The sequence below is a fragment of the Sycon ciliatum genome, chromosome 1 (genome assembly GCF_964019385.1).
Source record: "Sycon ciliatum chromosome 1, ocSycCili1.1, whole genome shotgun sequence".
Classification (NCBI taxonomy): Eukaryota; Metazoa; Porifera; class Calcarea; order Leucosolenida; family Sycettidae; genus Sycon; species Sycon ciliatum.
The window spans coordinates 18771795-18788876 of record NC_088643.1 but is presented as its reverse complement, the minus strand read 5'-3'; the positions used below and the strand labels follow the sequence as shown (position 1 = coordinate 18788876).

General features: G+C 47.3%; 1 protein-coding gene across 1 annotated transcript; it reads left to right on the top strand.

The window, feature by feature from the left end:
• Positions 1-1685: 1685 nt before the first annotated feature.
• Positions 1686-16780, top strand: LOC135816579 (ralA-binding protein 1-like). The gene is made up of 14 exons (XM_065329770.1): positions 1686-2106; positions 3946-4100; positions 4318-4440; positions 4780-4857; positions 5798-5923; positions 10500-10624; positions 10891-11172; positions 11839-11901; positions 12642-12738; positions 13126-13178; positions 13698-13769; positions 14344-14400; positions 14962-15009; positions 15683-16780. Exons 1-14 carry the CDS (start codon positions 1943-1945, stop codon positions 15806-15808), a joined length of 1569 nt encoding a protein of 522 aa, XP_065185842.1. The 5' UTR covers positions 1686-1942; the 3' UTR covers positions 15809-16780.
• The last annotated feature ends 302 nt before the right edge of the window (positions 16781-17082 follow it).

Genomic DNA, 17082 nt, shown 5'->3' with positions numbered 1-17082 from the left:
CGTAAATCATGTAAAAGGCAGTGGCCTGGCCAGTGTGGGGCAGATCAGGATTTTGCCCCTCTATTTTGCCAGCCAGACTGCGGCCTGACCCAACTTTTGTGAAGTTTTGTCACAAATCATCATCGGAGTCTTTTTTTTATTCAGATCAGGGCAGGGAGTCATAAACTACCATTCTTACGATTCCCGGCTCACTAAGAAGGAGTCATACGGATACAACTCCCTGAGTGCCACTACCGTACCACTAGGTGTGTGTGGGGAGGGGGGGGGGGGACTCTTGACTGATGACCACCAATCCCATGCCTGCCAGCATGCAAGAGTACCGACTAAAGTAAAGTCATACTTGTACAATGTACAACCCCCTGGGCATGGGGCGGGGCCCACTGAGCCGGGGGGGGGGGGGGTACGTGTGCGTAGTAAAATCAGTCTATTACTGTAACTAATATTAAAGTAATATGGAGCCGAGGGATTACAAAATCGGGTGAAAAACCAAGACTCATAGTCATAACAAACAAACAACCTGACTACTAGACTGTAAAAGCCATTATTCTAACGAGGCGCAATTATAACGATTTCCCCAAATTGACTAGTTTACGAGTACCAAAGGTAACGATTCTCACTCATTCTCAACTAATTACTTCATTTTAAAGTAAAAGATAGGTGTCCTGGGATGATCTGCCTCATCTACAGTCCATTCATAAAAAGATGGGTCCTGGCTCTGGCGATCTCCCGTATTTGGCGATTTTTCGTGATTTCATCGTACACAGTGCAGTGCTGCGAACTTTGAAATTTGAAAAAGGGTCCAAAAAGGGTGCCTGAACTGGGGTTCGAACCGCAGAATGCACTGTTGCAGGCGGGGTCAAACGGCCTGGATTTTGATGATTTTTCCCAATTCAGTGCTTTTGGGGCAAAACCTGGCCGAAATCCTATTCTTGCTATGGGGAGTATGGCTTGCTTTTTGGACAAAAAAACTTCAGAAACATAATTATAATTTAATTGGAAGAGGATTCCATAATTATGGGATTGCAGAAAAAAATTCTAAAAAAACTCAACGTTTGACCCATTTATGGCCAAAAGCTAGAAGTTCATTTTTTTCTGAATGGACTAGCAGCTAGCTGCAACAGTAAAATACGGTTTTTTAGTACTCCCATACCAAGAGTTCATAACCCCCATGGGGGTTATGAACTCTTGCCCATACCCTGTTAGTGCTGACCCGAATTTGCCAGCTGAATCTCGATATTTTGCGGCATAATTTTGCTCGTGCATCGTCGAAATTTTGCTTTCATTTTGCTAGGCCACTCGATATTTTGCTCCCTTTTTGCTCCAAAATTTGTGTCACGTGTGAGAAAACTGACCGAAAGTGGGTTACGTGTTGGCAAAAATGAGAAAAAGTGAGTCACGTGTTGGTAAAATTGTGCCAAAATGAGTCATGTGCACCGTATATGTGTAAAATCTCCCAATTCCCAGCCAACACACCGATATTTTGCTCCATTTTGCCAGCAAATTCCCTTTCAAAATTCTTCGATATTTTGCTAGAAGAATTGCTAGCAAATTCGGGTCAGCACTATACCCTGTCCATGGTACGATCGGTACGCGGTGCAGACTGCACGTAGCACTGTTCGTCATTATCAATCTTGCAAGCAGGGAGTAGTAGATCCTACAGTACTACTATTGTATACTCCCTGCTTGCAAGCTTGTCTTTTGACCTGAGGAGATAATTATTTCAGTAATCACTGTTAGTTTTCATTTTTCAATGACGGGTTGTAAGTGTAAAGTGGCGAGTGGTGACCATCTGTGCTGGAACTTAGTTACTTGTTGAGCCCACTGCACTGGTACTTGAATGGTGTGTGTGTGCGCGTTTCGCCAACCCGCGCAGCGCTGGTCTGACGAGGTGGCCACTGGGGAATCTTGTGTGAATGAAAATTGTAAATAATTAGCTGAATCCATGGCATTCCAGCCATCAGATGCCACAATGTTTGAGAATCTGGAACAGGATTACGAGGAGGAATCCGATGGAGCGGATGAGGAGTTGGATCGACGGGAGACAGTGTCCAATATAGTCTCGACGAGCTACGAAACAGTGGATGATGGCGTTGACAGCGCCCCACGGTAGGTAGATGGGCAGGACTGGGCCTCAGGAGCAAACAGATAATTCTTATCTTTATACCATGCGTACAAGTAGTTACTGCCTGAAGTTAGAACGACTACGTGGTCCGATTGTATACGCTGATAGTCTGCTGCAGTGCATTGTCTAAAGTGTATACCTTCTGCTCAACCAGTCCATCAGATAAAAGTGACCTCGTGGCAAAGCATGGGAATCTACATGAAGTACATTAATCTGAAGCCTAGTTCACATTCCACGCAACGCTGACGGTACGGGACGGCTGGGGTGAGCTGTAAAATCTTGTACGATCCGTACGACACGACATGCTGCAGTCGTTGCGGCATTCAACAGCGAGCGGCGCGAGTCATAAGGCACGGTCCGTGACGGGGTGACTTTCGGGCCTAATTTCTTGTTTTTCGGGACAATTATTTCTCCTTGAATGAAGCGGAATCAAGTTCACAATACCAGTTTTTCACAAAGACTAAAAAAGTAGCCCTGAAAGTTGTGCCATTCAAATAATAGCCCCAGGAAATGATACAGCAGTTCGTCTGTCACGCTCCTGAACTATCCCTAAATACCATAAGTGACATGAGATCTTATCTTGCTAAAATTCAACCCAAGTTGTGTTAGCCATTCTGCGAGTTATCATGGGAAGCGCAGTGTTCGAAGTGCTAAAAATTTCCAAGTACGAATCGGGAGTAGTCGGCACACTACGCCGTCTCCTGTTCACACTCAAAATGCAGCCGTTTTGTACGCTTGCGTCCCCGTCTACGCCCGTCTACGGTATGAAAAGTTGAACTGATCCAACTCTTCCCGTCGTTTCCCGATCCGTACGGTTGCGTTCCCGTTCCTGGTGTTCACATTGGACGCCGTCAGACCGTCCCGGCACTTCCTGTCGATCCTTACGCCCCGTCGCGCCCCGTCGAATGTGAACTAGGCTTTATACGCCGAAGACCGAAAGATGAGCCGATCTAGCCAAGCTCGTTATTCATTTCTTCTCCATTTGAATGCTGCATACTGCAATGTTGATGCTCGGGACGATACACACCTGGCTTTTCTTCGGTACGCGATCGATATACAGTACTGCCGGGCGCCGAAGAACGACCAAGCTAGAATTTCACCAATCACAGCATACCAATGTATACACAGTGACTCAACTGTGCATAGACAGACCATAGTACATATACATGAAAATATGAACGGTCTAGGCTACAACGCTGATCCCCAGTTCTTCGGCGACCGACAGTACTGTGGTGTGGATGTGATTCAAGACAGCTTTCCACTCTACACATAGTGTATCAGGGGCGTTATGTGCATAGCGATATGTACATGACTTGTACAGTGATTTGCCGGTTTTGAGACAGAATTCGTTAGAATTTCATCTCGCTAACCCACAAAAATCCAGAGATCGCTAACTTAAATTGACGCTAAAATATCTGGTCTTACAGGAACGACAACTCGTCAATAACAACACTTTTCTGGTGCACGATCGAGGGGCGTTATTCGCAAGTCTGTACATGAAGAGCTGAGATGCGAAACCCGGTAATGCCGAATTTGGGAAAATGTGATTTTCAGCTCAGCGTAGTCAAAAGGTCGAGAGGCACCACCACTCAAAATTTCACATTCAAAATCTGACTAGAACCGTTTCGAAACTGGAACCCAAATTTGGATTTAGATACCACCCGCACATATTAAAAATGAATCCTTTTTTGGCCATTTTCGGAAAAGTGGTGAAATGGATTTAGCGGGTTTTTGCATCTCAGCTCTTCACGTGTATGTGTGTATGTTATCCTATCGAACGTCCTCTCCGATTCTTCTGCCTGTGTGCATGTATGCGTATACAGCGACCGGGCGAATACCCGGTCGGATCGCTGGGCGGCCACGGCGGCGCACGTACGCAAGCGCATCGAGAGCACGAAGCGGCACACCAAGGCAATACGCAAGAAGTACAACGACATTGTCACCAAGCGTGAGAAGGACCCTCGCCGGCCGGGCCAAGGTAAGCCTGCCTAACTTGGCTTTAAAACTTGAACTTGCTGCCATGTTCGTTTTCATTGATTGGTGTAGCCCTATCACTGGTTGATTCGTAGCCAACATTCGGAGTCTAAGCTGCACGGGCGATTTTTGAGGTGTTTTAGGCCTTTCAAAGTGGGGGTAACACCCGGAAATACGGTAATATGTGTTTGTCTTTCTTCTTCCCTGCTTGTTTGTGGTAGGTGGTCAGCAACTGGCAATGTATGGCGCACCATTGCAGGTTGCCGTCAATCGCAGTGTGCTGAATCAAGGCGTGCAGCTGCCCACGGTTGTGCGCCACTGCATCGACCATCTGGAGGAGTTTGGTAAGTTGCATACGGTTCTATTGTCCTCTTTCTCTCTCTCTCTCTCTCTCTCTCTCTCTCACACACACACACACACGCACGCACGCGCACACACACACACACACACACACACACACACACACACACACACTTGGAATGCAGCCATCTTGGATAGCTGCCTTCTTCTATCACACGTTGGAATAGTGCATGGTGCCTGCATGGGTGGTGTTATCAGTTCTCTTTGCGCTCTGCTTTGTTCCCACAATCTTTGTTTGTGACTAGCGGCTTCTCACATGTCCTGTCTCCTTTGCTCAAGAGTTTCTCGGTTGTTTATTTTGGTTTTTGTCCCACGGCTTCAAGGTCTGGATCACCAGGGCATCTATCGGCTCTCTGGGCAGAAGTCGAAGGTCGAAGCCATCAAGGCAGCATATGATAATGGTACGTAACTGCAGCTACTATTGAAGTTGTTCTTACTGTTCACAGAATGATTTTGCAATACGATGAGTCTTGGATGCCCAAGAGCAATACAAACTTGCGTGTATGATTCTTCACCTTGGTTATATTTCAGGAGTGCCACGTGACGTGTGTAAGACTAACTGGATTTGCGTGGCTGAGCAGCTTTACCGATATTCATGAACAGTTTGAATGCTTTGAATTCAAGTGGTGGCGGTGCTCGTACTTATGTTTGCGAAAGAAACTGTTTCAGTTAAAAGAGCATGCCTTCACACGTGGAGGTGCACTTGTATTCGAATATAAATGCGTGCCCTTTTATGCGCTTGAATATGGTATAAATGTGTGCCCTTTTATGCGCTTGAATATGGTATAAATGTGTGCCCTTTTATGCGCTTGAATATGGTATAAATGTGTGCCCTTTTATGCGCTTGAATATGGTATAAATGTGTGCCCTTTTATGCGCTTGAATATGGTATAAATGTGTGCCCTTTTATGCGCTTGAATCTTTACTTATAAAAAAGAGGCACCTGTGACGTGTGTTTGTCTGTGTGTCACGCAGCTTCTGCAGCGCTGCCCTGAGCACGCGAAGCGTGCGAACAGTGTAGCTAGCGGCCGCAGAAGCACTGAGCACGCGAAGCGTGCGAATCGTGTAGCTAGCGGAAGCAGCCACAGAAGCACTGAGCACGCGAAGCGTGCGAATCGTGTAGCCACCACCACGTGCTGAGCACGTGTGCTGTTCATGTACTTGCTTCACCCGCATGCCACGTTCGGCCAGGCAACGCTGGCCGGGTGCTGCTAGTATGGTATAAATGTGTGCCCTTTTATGCGTTTGAATATGGTGTGTACAGTACTACCTACCCCCCCCCCCCCCCCCGGGCCACCAACCCCTGAAGATGTGCCATTGTTTTGTTAATCATCGTTGCAGGTGATGAGATTGACCTGATGGACTACACTCCGGATGAGGTGGCCGGCGCTCTGAAGCTGTACCTGCGCGAGCTGCCGTCCAGCGTCCTGGAGCCCATCACGGACGAGGTGGATCAGCTGATTACCAGTAAGCCGTTGTTTGATGTGATTTTATCATCCATCAAATTAGTCACCTCTTGCAACCGTAGCTCTCACAGTAGTATCAATACATGTATCATCAGTGGAATTCAGGCTGCTAATTTCAATGTGTTTCTATGTGTGAGGAAGACTAACAACAAGAGTACATGAAAACCAGAGTGTGCAGCTCGGATGGGTTGCTGTCACGGCGAAATTCCGTGATTACATCATTTTAGTGATGTAGTGCGTACAAGCAGGATTCAAGCAGGTCTCTTTCTGCACAACTGCAGCTCAGTTGTACGCACTACGCCACTTCCCGCCTCAGATCTGGGCCAAATATGATGTAATCACGGAATTTCGCCGTGACAGACACCCATAGCAGAAAAGGCCCCAAGCTGCACACTCTGGTTTTCATGTACTCTTGCTAACAATAATAAGAGGACGAAAAAAGTGTTTTTACTCCGAGTTTCACGCACTAAGCGATCATCAGAAAACAATAATGAGTAAATCTGTGTAAATCTGTGAGGAAGACAACAGTCCATTTCAAAAATATAGACGCGTGGTATTATTTCAAATTTGGCTGGAGCTTTTCGAGAATTTGTTTCGGGATATTGCTCAGGTCCTTCCCCCAATTACTCTCATATAGATTTTTAAGCGATCGGATAGCAAACACCCAATTATCGCCCCTCCCCCGAGACACACACATCATAGCACCATAGAATGGGGTTGCATTTTTGTTGTTTTTGCCATGTGATTAAGCAATCACGAGTGAAACGAGGGTTGCCTGCTGCTCCTCGTTGCTAGTCTTGAAGAAGAAAAAAATCACGCCCATCTGCTGCTGCTAGCTGCCAATATTGATGCTGTCCCTGCGTTCACCACCTCCAACTGCTGAGGTGCCTCGTGCTGTGGCACTCCCACGCCTTGGTCCGCCCTGCATTGATCCGGCATCGTACTCTCGTACTCGGCTCATGCTGCCGTACTCTCGCGTTGTGGCCTCGTGGGTACGTCTTACGCTATTTGCGCTTGCCACGTGCCTTACCTGGTGGGCTCTCGCGCCTTATTTCCCATATAAGCATGGTGGTGTCTGTCATTGTGGACCGGGCGGCATCCTGGGACTTCGCCTCTTCCATACATGGTATGTTTGCTCCGCCACACCGCCTGTTCTATCTTGCATACTCGATTAGTACTAGCTAATACTGTAGCTAGTACTGTACCTTGGCTGAGGCTTAGTACGCGCGCTGGAGTCCTTTCGTGCCATGAAAGGAACTGCTTCCTAATATAGAGATTAGGCGCCATGAGCCCTGCTGGTAGTAAACATTGCATTAGTAGCGCTGATACCTTTCTGCAAATATGGGGTAGTCTCGCCTGCGCATATGGGCGTACTCGTACTCATGGTGCGGCCTGGGCTTTCCCCAGTATGGCTGCCCGCTATTGCATGCCAGACACCCCCATTGTTGCGCGCCTAGCCACGCGCGTGGCTTTTGCCTGCTGCTCGGTTGTCAGCGATAACTACGATTTGCCGTACGCTGCAAACCTACATTTAAAAATGCTGCTGTGAGAGCTTTCTGTAGAAGAGGTGACTACACTGTAATTAATGAGTTGTTAGGACCGGCACAGTCACAATTAGACGATCGGGTCAAGTATTAGTTGACAGCGACAAGGAATCTCAGAGGTTCGTATAGAATAATGTCAGGCAAGCAAGACAAAGACCAAGCAAGGCGAGCAAGACAAGGCTAGACAGGGCTAGAAGGGCCAGGCCAGTCCAGTGACGGTACGGTGCGTGGCGGGGCATGGTCGGCATAATAAGGCGGTGCGGTGGCAGAACATCGGCGTCGAAGTATCGGTGTCTCGTCTTGCGTATCGTCGGGCGTATCGTTCGTGGTCGTTGTCGAGGCTGTGGGCGTGGTCGTTGTCGAGGAGGCGGGCGTGGTCGTCGGAGCGGTGGTCGGTAAGTGCGGATATTCAGGCGCTGGCGAATAGCCGTTATCAGTTCCTCTGCCGATGGAGGGCGCGGTTGTATAATAAGGTGGCGACGCCCGGCGTCCAATCGTGCCGGCCTGATTAGTCCGGGCGTCGGTGGTGGAGATGGAAGTACGGGCGTCCGCGGCGACGGCGGCGACGGTGCTTGCCGCACCCAGTCATCGAATTCCGGCGGCGTCCCCCATGGTGAGATATCCCATGGCTCTAGCATGGCGCAATTCGGATGCGGCGGCGGCGTTTGGGGCGGAGGTGGAGGCGGAGGAGACGAGGGCGGCGAATTCGGCGGAAGCGGAAGCAAGAGGGCTGCTGCCATTTCCTCATCAGGTGAAAGAGACATACTCGCTATAATGGTGATGAGTGGAGCCCCACACCCAGGACGAGAACAACGAAGCAAAAACAACCGACCACACACACCAAACAAACCAACACCGAATTAAAGGACACTTATCGGTAAAGAATATTAAATTAAGTCGGAGGGCGAGAACGAGTATTGTACGTGTGTGTAGGTGCAGCAAGTGTTGGTCGTGGAGGCGCAGCAAGAGTTGTTCGTGTAGGCGCAGCAAGCGGTGTTCGTGCAGCAGGTCCCATTTGCGTCAAACATTTCCGAAGGCGATTTCGATGGACTGTGCAAGGCCGATGGCGGATAGGACTCTCAAATCGAGGTTCAATCGCATACGTAACGTCTGTCGGTTTCTTTACAATTTCCCAAGGTCCCGACCAATATTTGAAAAATTTAGGCGAAACTTGAGGCGGCGGATGTCGATGTAACCAAACTCGGTCACCTACATTCAATGGACTAGCGCGAGATTTTCGATCGTGACGGACTTTAGAACAACGTTGACTAGAATCGAGATGTTGTCGAACCAAATCGTACGAGGAACGCAACTTTGAAACATGTTCTGTCGCAAAAGATTCGTGCGTTTCAGGAAGTGAGTCGGCAGGCGGAGGACACAAAATATCGAGAGGCATATGTGCCTCGCGACCAAACATTAAAGAATACGGCGTAAAATTCGTAGACGCGTGAACACTTGTATTGTACGCTAACATCGTCGAAGGAAGTAGCTCGTCCCAATTCGAATTGGCCTCGTCAACAAAAATCTTCAAAACATTCTGGATCGTTCTATTCGCTCTCTCAACAACACCATCGCCCTGCGGATGATACGGAGTCGTTCGTGATTTATCAATGTCAAGACGTAGGCATAGCTCGCGAAACAATAGTGATTCGAACTGCTTACCCTGGTCAGTGTGAATGCGCTCAGGTAAACCATGGCGAGACACAAACTCTTTTACAAAACATAGAGCGACAGTACATGCACGAATATCTGGCAATGGATAGCATTCAGTCCATTTTGAAAAATGATCAACAACCACGAGAATATATGCATTTTTTGACGATGAAATTGGCAGTGGGCCCATCAGATCCATTGCAACTAGTTCAAGCGGTTTGGAAGAAGCCAAATGTTGCAAAGGTGCACGATCAACTGGATTCTTTGCTTTCGAACGCTGACAGTCGGTAGAGCATGAGACTCTTAATCTCAGGGTCGTGGGTTCGAGCCCCACGTTGGGCGCCAATGTTGAGTTCGAAACAGGACGACTGACAACGTATCCAGACATTACAACGGGAACAAGTTAGTGGGGAACGACATTTATTATAGACGACGAGACAAGAGACCAAGACGAACGAAACGACTACATGGTGATTATTGACGAGTGAGAAAAGAGAGAGAGAGAGAGATCAAGTCTGAACGGCAAGATAAAGGGCCTGGGTAGCTATGGCAAATATGGGCGCGCAAGTAGCTACCCAGGCCAACGGAACAAAAGGAGACAAAAGGTGAGTACGTAAGTGCATGCAGGCCAGCTACAAAAGGTACGGGAGGAGGTACCTAACAGAGTTATAAAATGACATTGATGTATTGGTAGATTCCACTCACTGCTGTTGTATGTTGTGCAATACGATGAAACCTCTCTCCGACTGCTCAGGGGACCTTCAAAACGTGGTTGCTGTCTACAGGTGGTCTCCTTATCCAGTGTCATTTAGCTGGAAATAGCATCCCTTGGTCCTAGATTCTGTGGTCCTCTGGGACACTCCAGCAGGTGGTGGCCTTACACGTCGTTTCATTGCACATCAAAGTGTTGGGTGATTCCGTGAAGTATATTTTTTGGCTGTTGCTGATGAAAAGACTATTCGGGTCAAGAGTGTTCCCTTTTCTAATTGTCCACAAACTCCAACGCAGCCACTTACGCATTTAGGAAACTTCACTTCTCAACTCCAAATTCCGAAAACGGTCTCTTCACTGCGATTCTAATTCTAATTTCTTGTAAGATTTACATTACACCAAATTTTCGGGCCTGGCGCATCATCAGGATAATGAATCGCAGTGAAGAGACCGTTTTTGGAATTTGGAGTTGAGAAGTGAAGTATCCTAAGAGTGTTCCCTTGGCTTATATTGCTCCTGTTACATCTTGTACTGTTGCCTTCGTCGTGCAAACGACCATTATAAATGTAAATGCAAACTCACATGTGTGTGTGCGCGCGTTCACGTGTATGTGTGTGTCCGTGCGTGCGGGTGTGTGCGTGTGTGTGTGTGCGCGATCCCCTTGTTCAGATACGGATCTAGATGTTCCAACGCGCTGCCAGCAGGTGCACGAGATGTTGGAGGCGCAACTGCCACCCTGCAACTATGCGCTGGTGTCATGGCTGTGCATTCACTTGTCACACGTCATTGCAAAGGTGAGAGCAGTGCTACAGCGGGGTGTTGCACGGCACGGTGATCACTTGTCAATGTGAAAGATACTGTTTTGCTGTGGCTTCTGCTATGGCATCGCTATCATCGGCTTTGGCAATGGGGTCCTATTGTGTGTGGGTGGGTATGTGTGTGTGCGCTCGTGTGTGGATGTGTGTGTGCGCTCGTGTGTTTGTTTGTGTGTGCGCCTGTGTGCGTACATACATGTGTGGATATGTGTGTGCGTGTCTGTCTGCCTCTCCGTACCGCTCAGGCCGATATCAACAAGATGAAGCTGGCCAACGTAGTTATTGTCTTCGCGCCAACAGTGGGCATGAGTCAGCCCACGCTCAACTTCTTCTTCACGTACCCCAACGAAGTCTTCCAGGGCGTTGAGCTGCGACACTACGTTGTGCCTTCACTGGATGACACACAGCTGTTCTCACAGAAGGACCTCGACGCCATGGATCCGTCAGAACTGACCTGGCAGCTTATCAAGACGGAAGACTTGCTGACACAGCTGCACAAGGACCTGCACACGCTGACTGAGAGCGAGGTGAGGAGTAGAGACACTGCTATCCGCCACTGCTGCTGCTGCTGGCTGATATTGTCTCCGCTTGTCTGTATACGTAGATCTGCAGAACTGATGATGTACACCCTCTTTGGAGTTATTGCTGATATCCATGAACCTTCCAAGTGCTAGTTTGAAGGCTGTTGGTTAGCGCTATCGAGCAGTGCTCAGACTCACGTTCATGCCGTAGAATGTCTCAGCACAGTCAGACCTAGCTTAACCGCACACATCTGTTTTCCACAAAAAAATATCTGGATAGGCGAGGGAACCGGATAATCGAACACACGTACTGTATGTATGCATGACATACGCTGTAAATCGGTATGCAACGATTTTCTTCCGGATCGCGAGGGATCCGGATAAAAGAGGACCATATAAGCGAGGTCTGACTGTACTCCTGGTCAGTTTTGTGTTAGCTTGTGCACGTCTGACTGTTCGTAATCTGGTCTAGTTGGTGAACTCTAACGCATAGCTCGTGCCCCACTGTTTGCATTTTTCAATTTAGTACATTAAAAGTAGTGCCGTATTATGCTTGCTGTGGCCATGGCATATGCTTGCTGTGGCCATGGCATATGCTTATGTTGCTTATGTCCGCGTGTTTATTGTGATCCTGTGTTTACTGTCATCGCTGGCTTTCCTTGTGTTGCTCAGAAAGAGTCAAAGTCCGATATGATCTGGAACTATCAGCGCCAGGTTACCAACATCAAGAGACTGGTGAGAGTTGCTGTGCCGCTGTTGCCTGCGGGTGTTTCCCTGCACCGTGTTCTGCTTGCTGTGCTGTGTGTATTGTAGTGGTGAGAGTCCAAACCGCTGAATGTTTCAAGGCCACGCACCTCCGTGTATGAACCCTATGCATGATCGTAGTATAAACAGGTGTCCGATTTCCACACATGCACCACTCACGGTGGCTGTTGTGCTTTGCGAGGCACAGATTACTCTGCGTTGTTAACAACATATCCTAGTTGAGAACTCAGATGGCGAGCCAAGGAAAACAATTTGTAACATGGAAATTGTGGGCACACGTTATGCGATCGAGCAGTGCTCAAGCTGACTTTCATGCCGTGGAATGTCTCAGTACTCCTTGTCAGTTTTGTGCTGGATTGTGCACGTCTGGCTGTTCAAAATCTGGTTTAGTTGGTGGACTCGATCGCACAACTTGTGCCCACAATTTCCATGTTACAAATGGCCTAGTTGCTTTCTATATTTATTTATTTTGTTTACTATGTTCACATACCCAGCTCGAAAAGAATAATGAATATCCATGGTCGAATGCCCTGTACATGTACAGCATGGATAGACTTCACCTGCTCCTCTAATCACACAACTGCACCAGATGCTACGTGATATGTTTATCCCACTCATGATCATGAGGACATCCGTGCTGAAGTACCATTGTGTATGTGTGTGTCTGCCTGTCTGTCTCGCTCTCTGTCTGCGGCGTGGCACGCGTTCAGTTGCGCACCAAGGCCAAGACCATGATGAAGCACGTGTCTACAGTTGGAATGGAAGACCACTACTCTTCAGCCACTACGGAAGAACACCCGGCAGAAGGTGTGTCTTGATGATGATCACAATTAGTAGCAAGTTTTATCAAAATTTAAATATTTGCCGGGTTGGAAGGTGGGAATTAAAAAAAAATAAAAAAAATACTAGTCAACTGCCATGTACATCTAGCTTCATCGCACTAGTTTGTGGCGAATGCTTTTGATCTTCTCTTGTGTCTGGTTTGTATTTCTATAGAGAGGTTCTGCGAAACGAAAATGTGCACGAAGTTTCGCGACGTAGAGCGTAGAGCGAAAGTTCGTACGCTTTTTTTTCGTTTTGCAGAACCTCTCTATTAGTGCATACATGTGAAGACTTTTAAAAGTGTGTTTCTGTTCATCGGCTATGCATTCTTTCTTCTTTTTTTTCCGCATCGCTCTCTCCACCCGTGCGCAGATTGGCAGTCGTTGCAGACAATAGTATTGGAAACGCTGACATTAGAAATTGAGGTAAGACAGCGGTGTGAGTGCATGGACACTGGTGACTGGGCCAGTTTGATTGCTTCCAATGGTGATAGCTGATAATGCCCAGGCGTACACTACAGCAAATTCTGAAATATTTGAGCCCTGATCCTTTTCAAACCTGATTTGGGCCGTATTTTGGCTCGAACCCTGTTTCTTGATTCATACTGCACACTGCAGTACGGCATTTTTCTTGCTGGATGTATTCGGCTGGAGCTTGACTCAGTAGAATGAATTGGAAGAGTTCAGTGCAGTAGAGTCTTCGAATGCCTTTGAGTAATATCCATAGGAAGACGTTTGTCGACACTGGTGTCGTTGCCCAGTGCATGTAATGTGATCAATCAAGGTAAAGAGGCAAGGACACTATGTCGGCACAAACTCGTGAGTCTTGGGAGGAAGCATGCAAGGTCTTACCCTTAGCAAACATGAATTTTGCAGGCCTGTTAGCAGCTCTTCACCTTGTAATCACCCCGCCTTTGTTTTGCTTTTGTTTTGTTTTTCATGTAGAAATTGGAAACGATGGAAACGTCACTTCGGGAGAAAATCACACAGGAGAAAGAGTGGACGGACATGGTCAAGGTACTGAAGTAATATTTATGTGCATTATCTACTTCTATACTGATATTGTGCGACTTCGGCGACACTTCGGGAATTGTTTGTCGCTCCCTACATGGGAGCTTGCACTTTTCCTGCCCACTTGAATCTCACTTGACTGGCTCACGACTGTCATGCAGAGCACACGAGAAGTCCATCAAACCTTCCACCCAGCAAACCTGCAAGAAAGCACTACTCCCTGCTCAATACTAGTACATAGTAGCCAGTGTCTCGGGGAACTCGCCCCTCGCACACCACGGCTGTACGAAATGGGTGACGAGGCAGCCCAATCACGTTGCCATGGTATTCGGGTCTCATCATCATGGAGATCGCAACACCGTTTCCGGTGGCGCCTGAAAACTAAAAAACATTGCCCTTTTCTTGTTTATCATGGCCCTAGAGGGTAAGTGCACCTGCAGGCGTGGGGCTAACGTATTACTCTATCATGTTCCTCTACCTGTTGCTCAATTTTTTTAATGATTATCATTGAATGTCTCCTTAAATACTCCATTCTGATTCACTGGTGATCTCTTATGTTGCCTGCTGCTCTATTGTGCAGAGTCAGATAGCTGAGCTCCATCGACCACCGTCCGCTGAGAAGCCGACAACGGATGAAGTAAGGCCGCCACCTTGATTTAGACTTGGCAATGCATAACGTGTAATTGTTGCTTGGAGACCTACAGCTAACAATATTTGCTCCTTTAGGTCACGATGACGATACGTCATGTACCCGTAACTTGTTCCTATTGGTCACGTTCGTTATGTGGATTTGTAGCCTGGAATAAATTACAATGCAGTGAGCCTGCAATGGTGGTGGGTAAATGTATGTGTCGGTTCTGCAAAGAAATTAAGAACCATTGTTTCGGAGAATTTCAGTAGGCGATTGCAGCGAATGCTCAAACTTTCTATATGCTTTCCAGGTAAAAGAGACTATCCGGTTTCAACAGTCACCCGGTCTGTAAGAACACTATTCTTTTCACAAAAAAAGTGACAAAATACAATGTATGTGTAATGTGCAAGGGCTGACCTGGTTTTGGGCACCATCTGCATTCAAAAACCACATTGGACCAGTTTCATGGGGGGTCTCTGAAACCAGCTCTCACATGGGTCTGTGTGTGTGTGTGTGTGTGTGTGTGTGTGTGTGTCTGTCTGTCTGTCTGTCTGTGTGCATGCACAGGATATCTCTACGTATACCCAGTTGTCATCAGAAGTAGAGCAGTGGGAGGTAAGGCCTAGCTGCGTTGAGTTGTATTGAACCACTGCTACTGCTACATGCGTATTCATTGACAACAATACCACTGTGATCGTTAGGTCTGCGCTTGGGCGCCCGCTCGTACATGTGTGGGTGCGTGCATGTGTGCGGGTGTGTGGATGTCTGTGTGGAGGCACGCGTGCCATGTCATGTTCACTATCAGCCACATGCATAACTATGATCTTTCATCTGTACAATCATTTACTGTAAATCATTTACTGTAAATCAACAAATTTTCACTGGCGATTTATTTTCGCTGAATTCGCCGCGCCGGTCGATGTCAATCGGCCAAAATTAATCGCTGGCCAAAATTTGTCACCAGGACCAAATGTCTACTACTATACTACTAGTACTAGTAGATGCGCACACGAGACATAGTAGAATAGTAGTAGAATTTATTATTTTGATAGGGAACATCGATCACCTTTTTGGACTCTTGCACGCCCACGGCGAAAGTTTAGTGCCGGCGAAAAGGGTTTTTTGGAGATCGGCGAAAGTTTTTCACCGGCAAAAATTTGTTGATTCACAGTACCTGATGTTGTTACTACTTCGGTTATGTGCTGACTCACTGCATGTGTGTGTCTGTGTGTGCGCGCACGTGTGTGCACATGTGTGTGTGCCATACGTGTCTGTCTGCATTTTGTAGACTGCCAACGAACAGCTGATCAGTGACCTGGCCAGTGAGCTAGAGCAAACTGCTCGCCTGGAGGCACGTATCTCCGTGCTGCGTAAGCATGATGCCGATAGTCTCAATGTGCCTGTGCCTACCTGATGAACCATCCGAGTTTTGTTTTTCGTTTTTGTGTAAAAAAATATTGTACAAATCAGCAGATTTAGCACCTATCCAAGCCCATTTTTTAAATTTGAAATTTATTATCAGAAGATCTTATTCCACTTTCACATAGTGCCGACTGTTGATGCATGTCAACTTTGTCAAGCACATCATTTAATACACGTGCACGACGGTGCGCTCACAATTTGTAGCGCCTCTTTAGAGTCACAGTTTTCGAGTGACTTGTTAATTTTCTATGGCTTCAATTCCCTCAAACTTATGCGTATGGCTACAGTGTTCGTGTTTGCCACCATAATTTTTATGTTTACGTTTTGATGCTGTTTGCTACGCTAGTGCAATGGATGCTACCACTCCTGCTCCGGTTATTATTATTTTTAGGATATTTTAGTGTCACACTTCTATGACTTTGTACAGTGACGCACGCATGATGTGTCTTGACTAGGCTCTGAGTTTATTGAACTTTATTTTGTACCCCCCCCCCCCCCCATCCCTTGTTTTGTTTCATCCGACGATCTCTAGCTGCTGGTCAGTCACCTGTCTCGTACATTGTCGTTCTTTTTCTTGCCTGCCCCCCCCCCCCCCCCCTTCCCGGATTCTGGGATGACAGTATTACATGCACTTCACCTCGCGTACGGTCAGTTTTATTTTCTCAACGACGAGTTCTTGCTTGTGCAGCATGGTCACATATTTATGCAAGCACCTCGGCCTCAACCAGCCTTGTTTGTTTATTTATACAAGCATATTTTTAACGCTTAGGCGTTGCATGGCCTACTGTGAAATGTGATAACTTTGCGTTGCTGAAGGAACACGCACTCTAGCCGATGGGGGTCTATACAGCTCCCGGTTAGCATCTGCTTTCGCCTGTCAAATAGGCATACGTATGTTCGTTATTGCCTGTTGTATACAATGTTCCTCTGGCTGGGTACCAATGCGTACTGTGGTCTTGTTGCACCTGTGTTGCACAGTGCAATGATTTGTGTACTTGCCGGTACATGTATTCGGTATTGCGGGCGAACGTTTTAATATGTGTGTGTGTGGGGGGGGGGGGGGGGGGGGGTTCGGAGACGCGTACAGGCATATTGATAAAAATACATGTTGAGGGTCTTGCCCCTCCCCCGCGTTTATGGAATACTACTCCTCGGAGGCTTCTCTTGCATGCCTTGAGTCTTGGTACTGTAGCTCTTGTCTTGATCATAAAAATTATCATTCCTCGCTTTGTAACAGTATTGAAGTTGGCTAATACAGTCGTCCCT

Excerpts from the sequence above, each read along its gene's own strand:
- LOC135816579 (XM_065329770.1), top strand. The coding sequence starts at position 1,943 with ATGGCATTCCAGCCATCAGATGCCACAATGTTTGAGAATCTGGAACAG. Across the intron at positions 4,858-5,797 it reads CAAGGCAGCATATGATAATG|GTGATGAGATTGACCTGATG; the intron begins GTACGTAACTGC and ends TCATCGTTGCAG. Across the intron at positions 12,739-13,125 it reads GGAAGAACACCCGGCAGAAG|ATTGGCAGTCGTTGCAGACA; the intron begins GTGTGTCTTGAT and ends ACCCGTGCGCAG.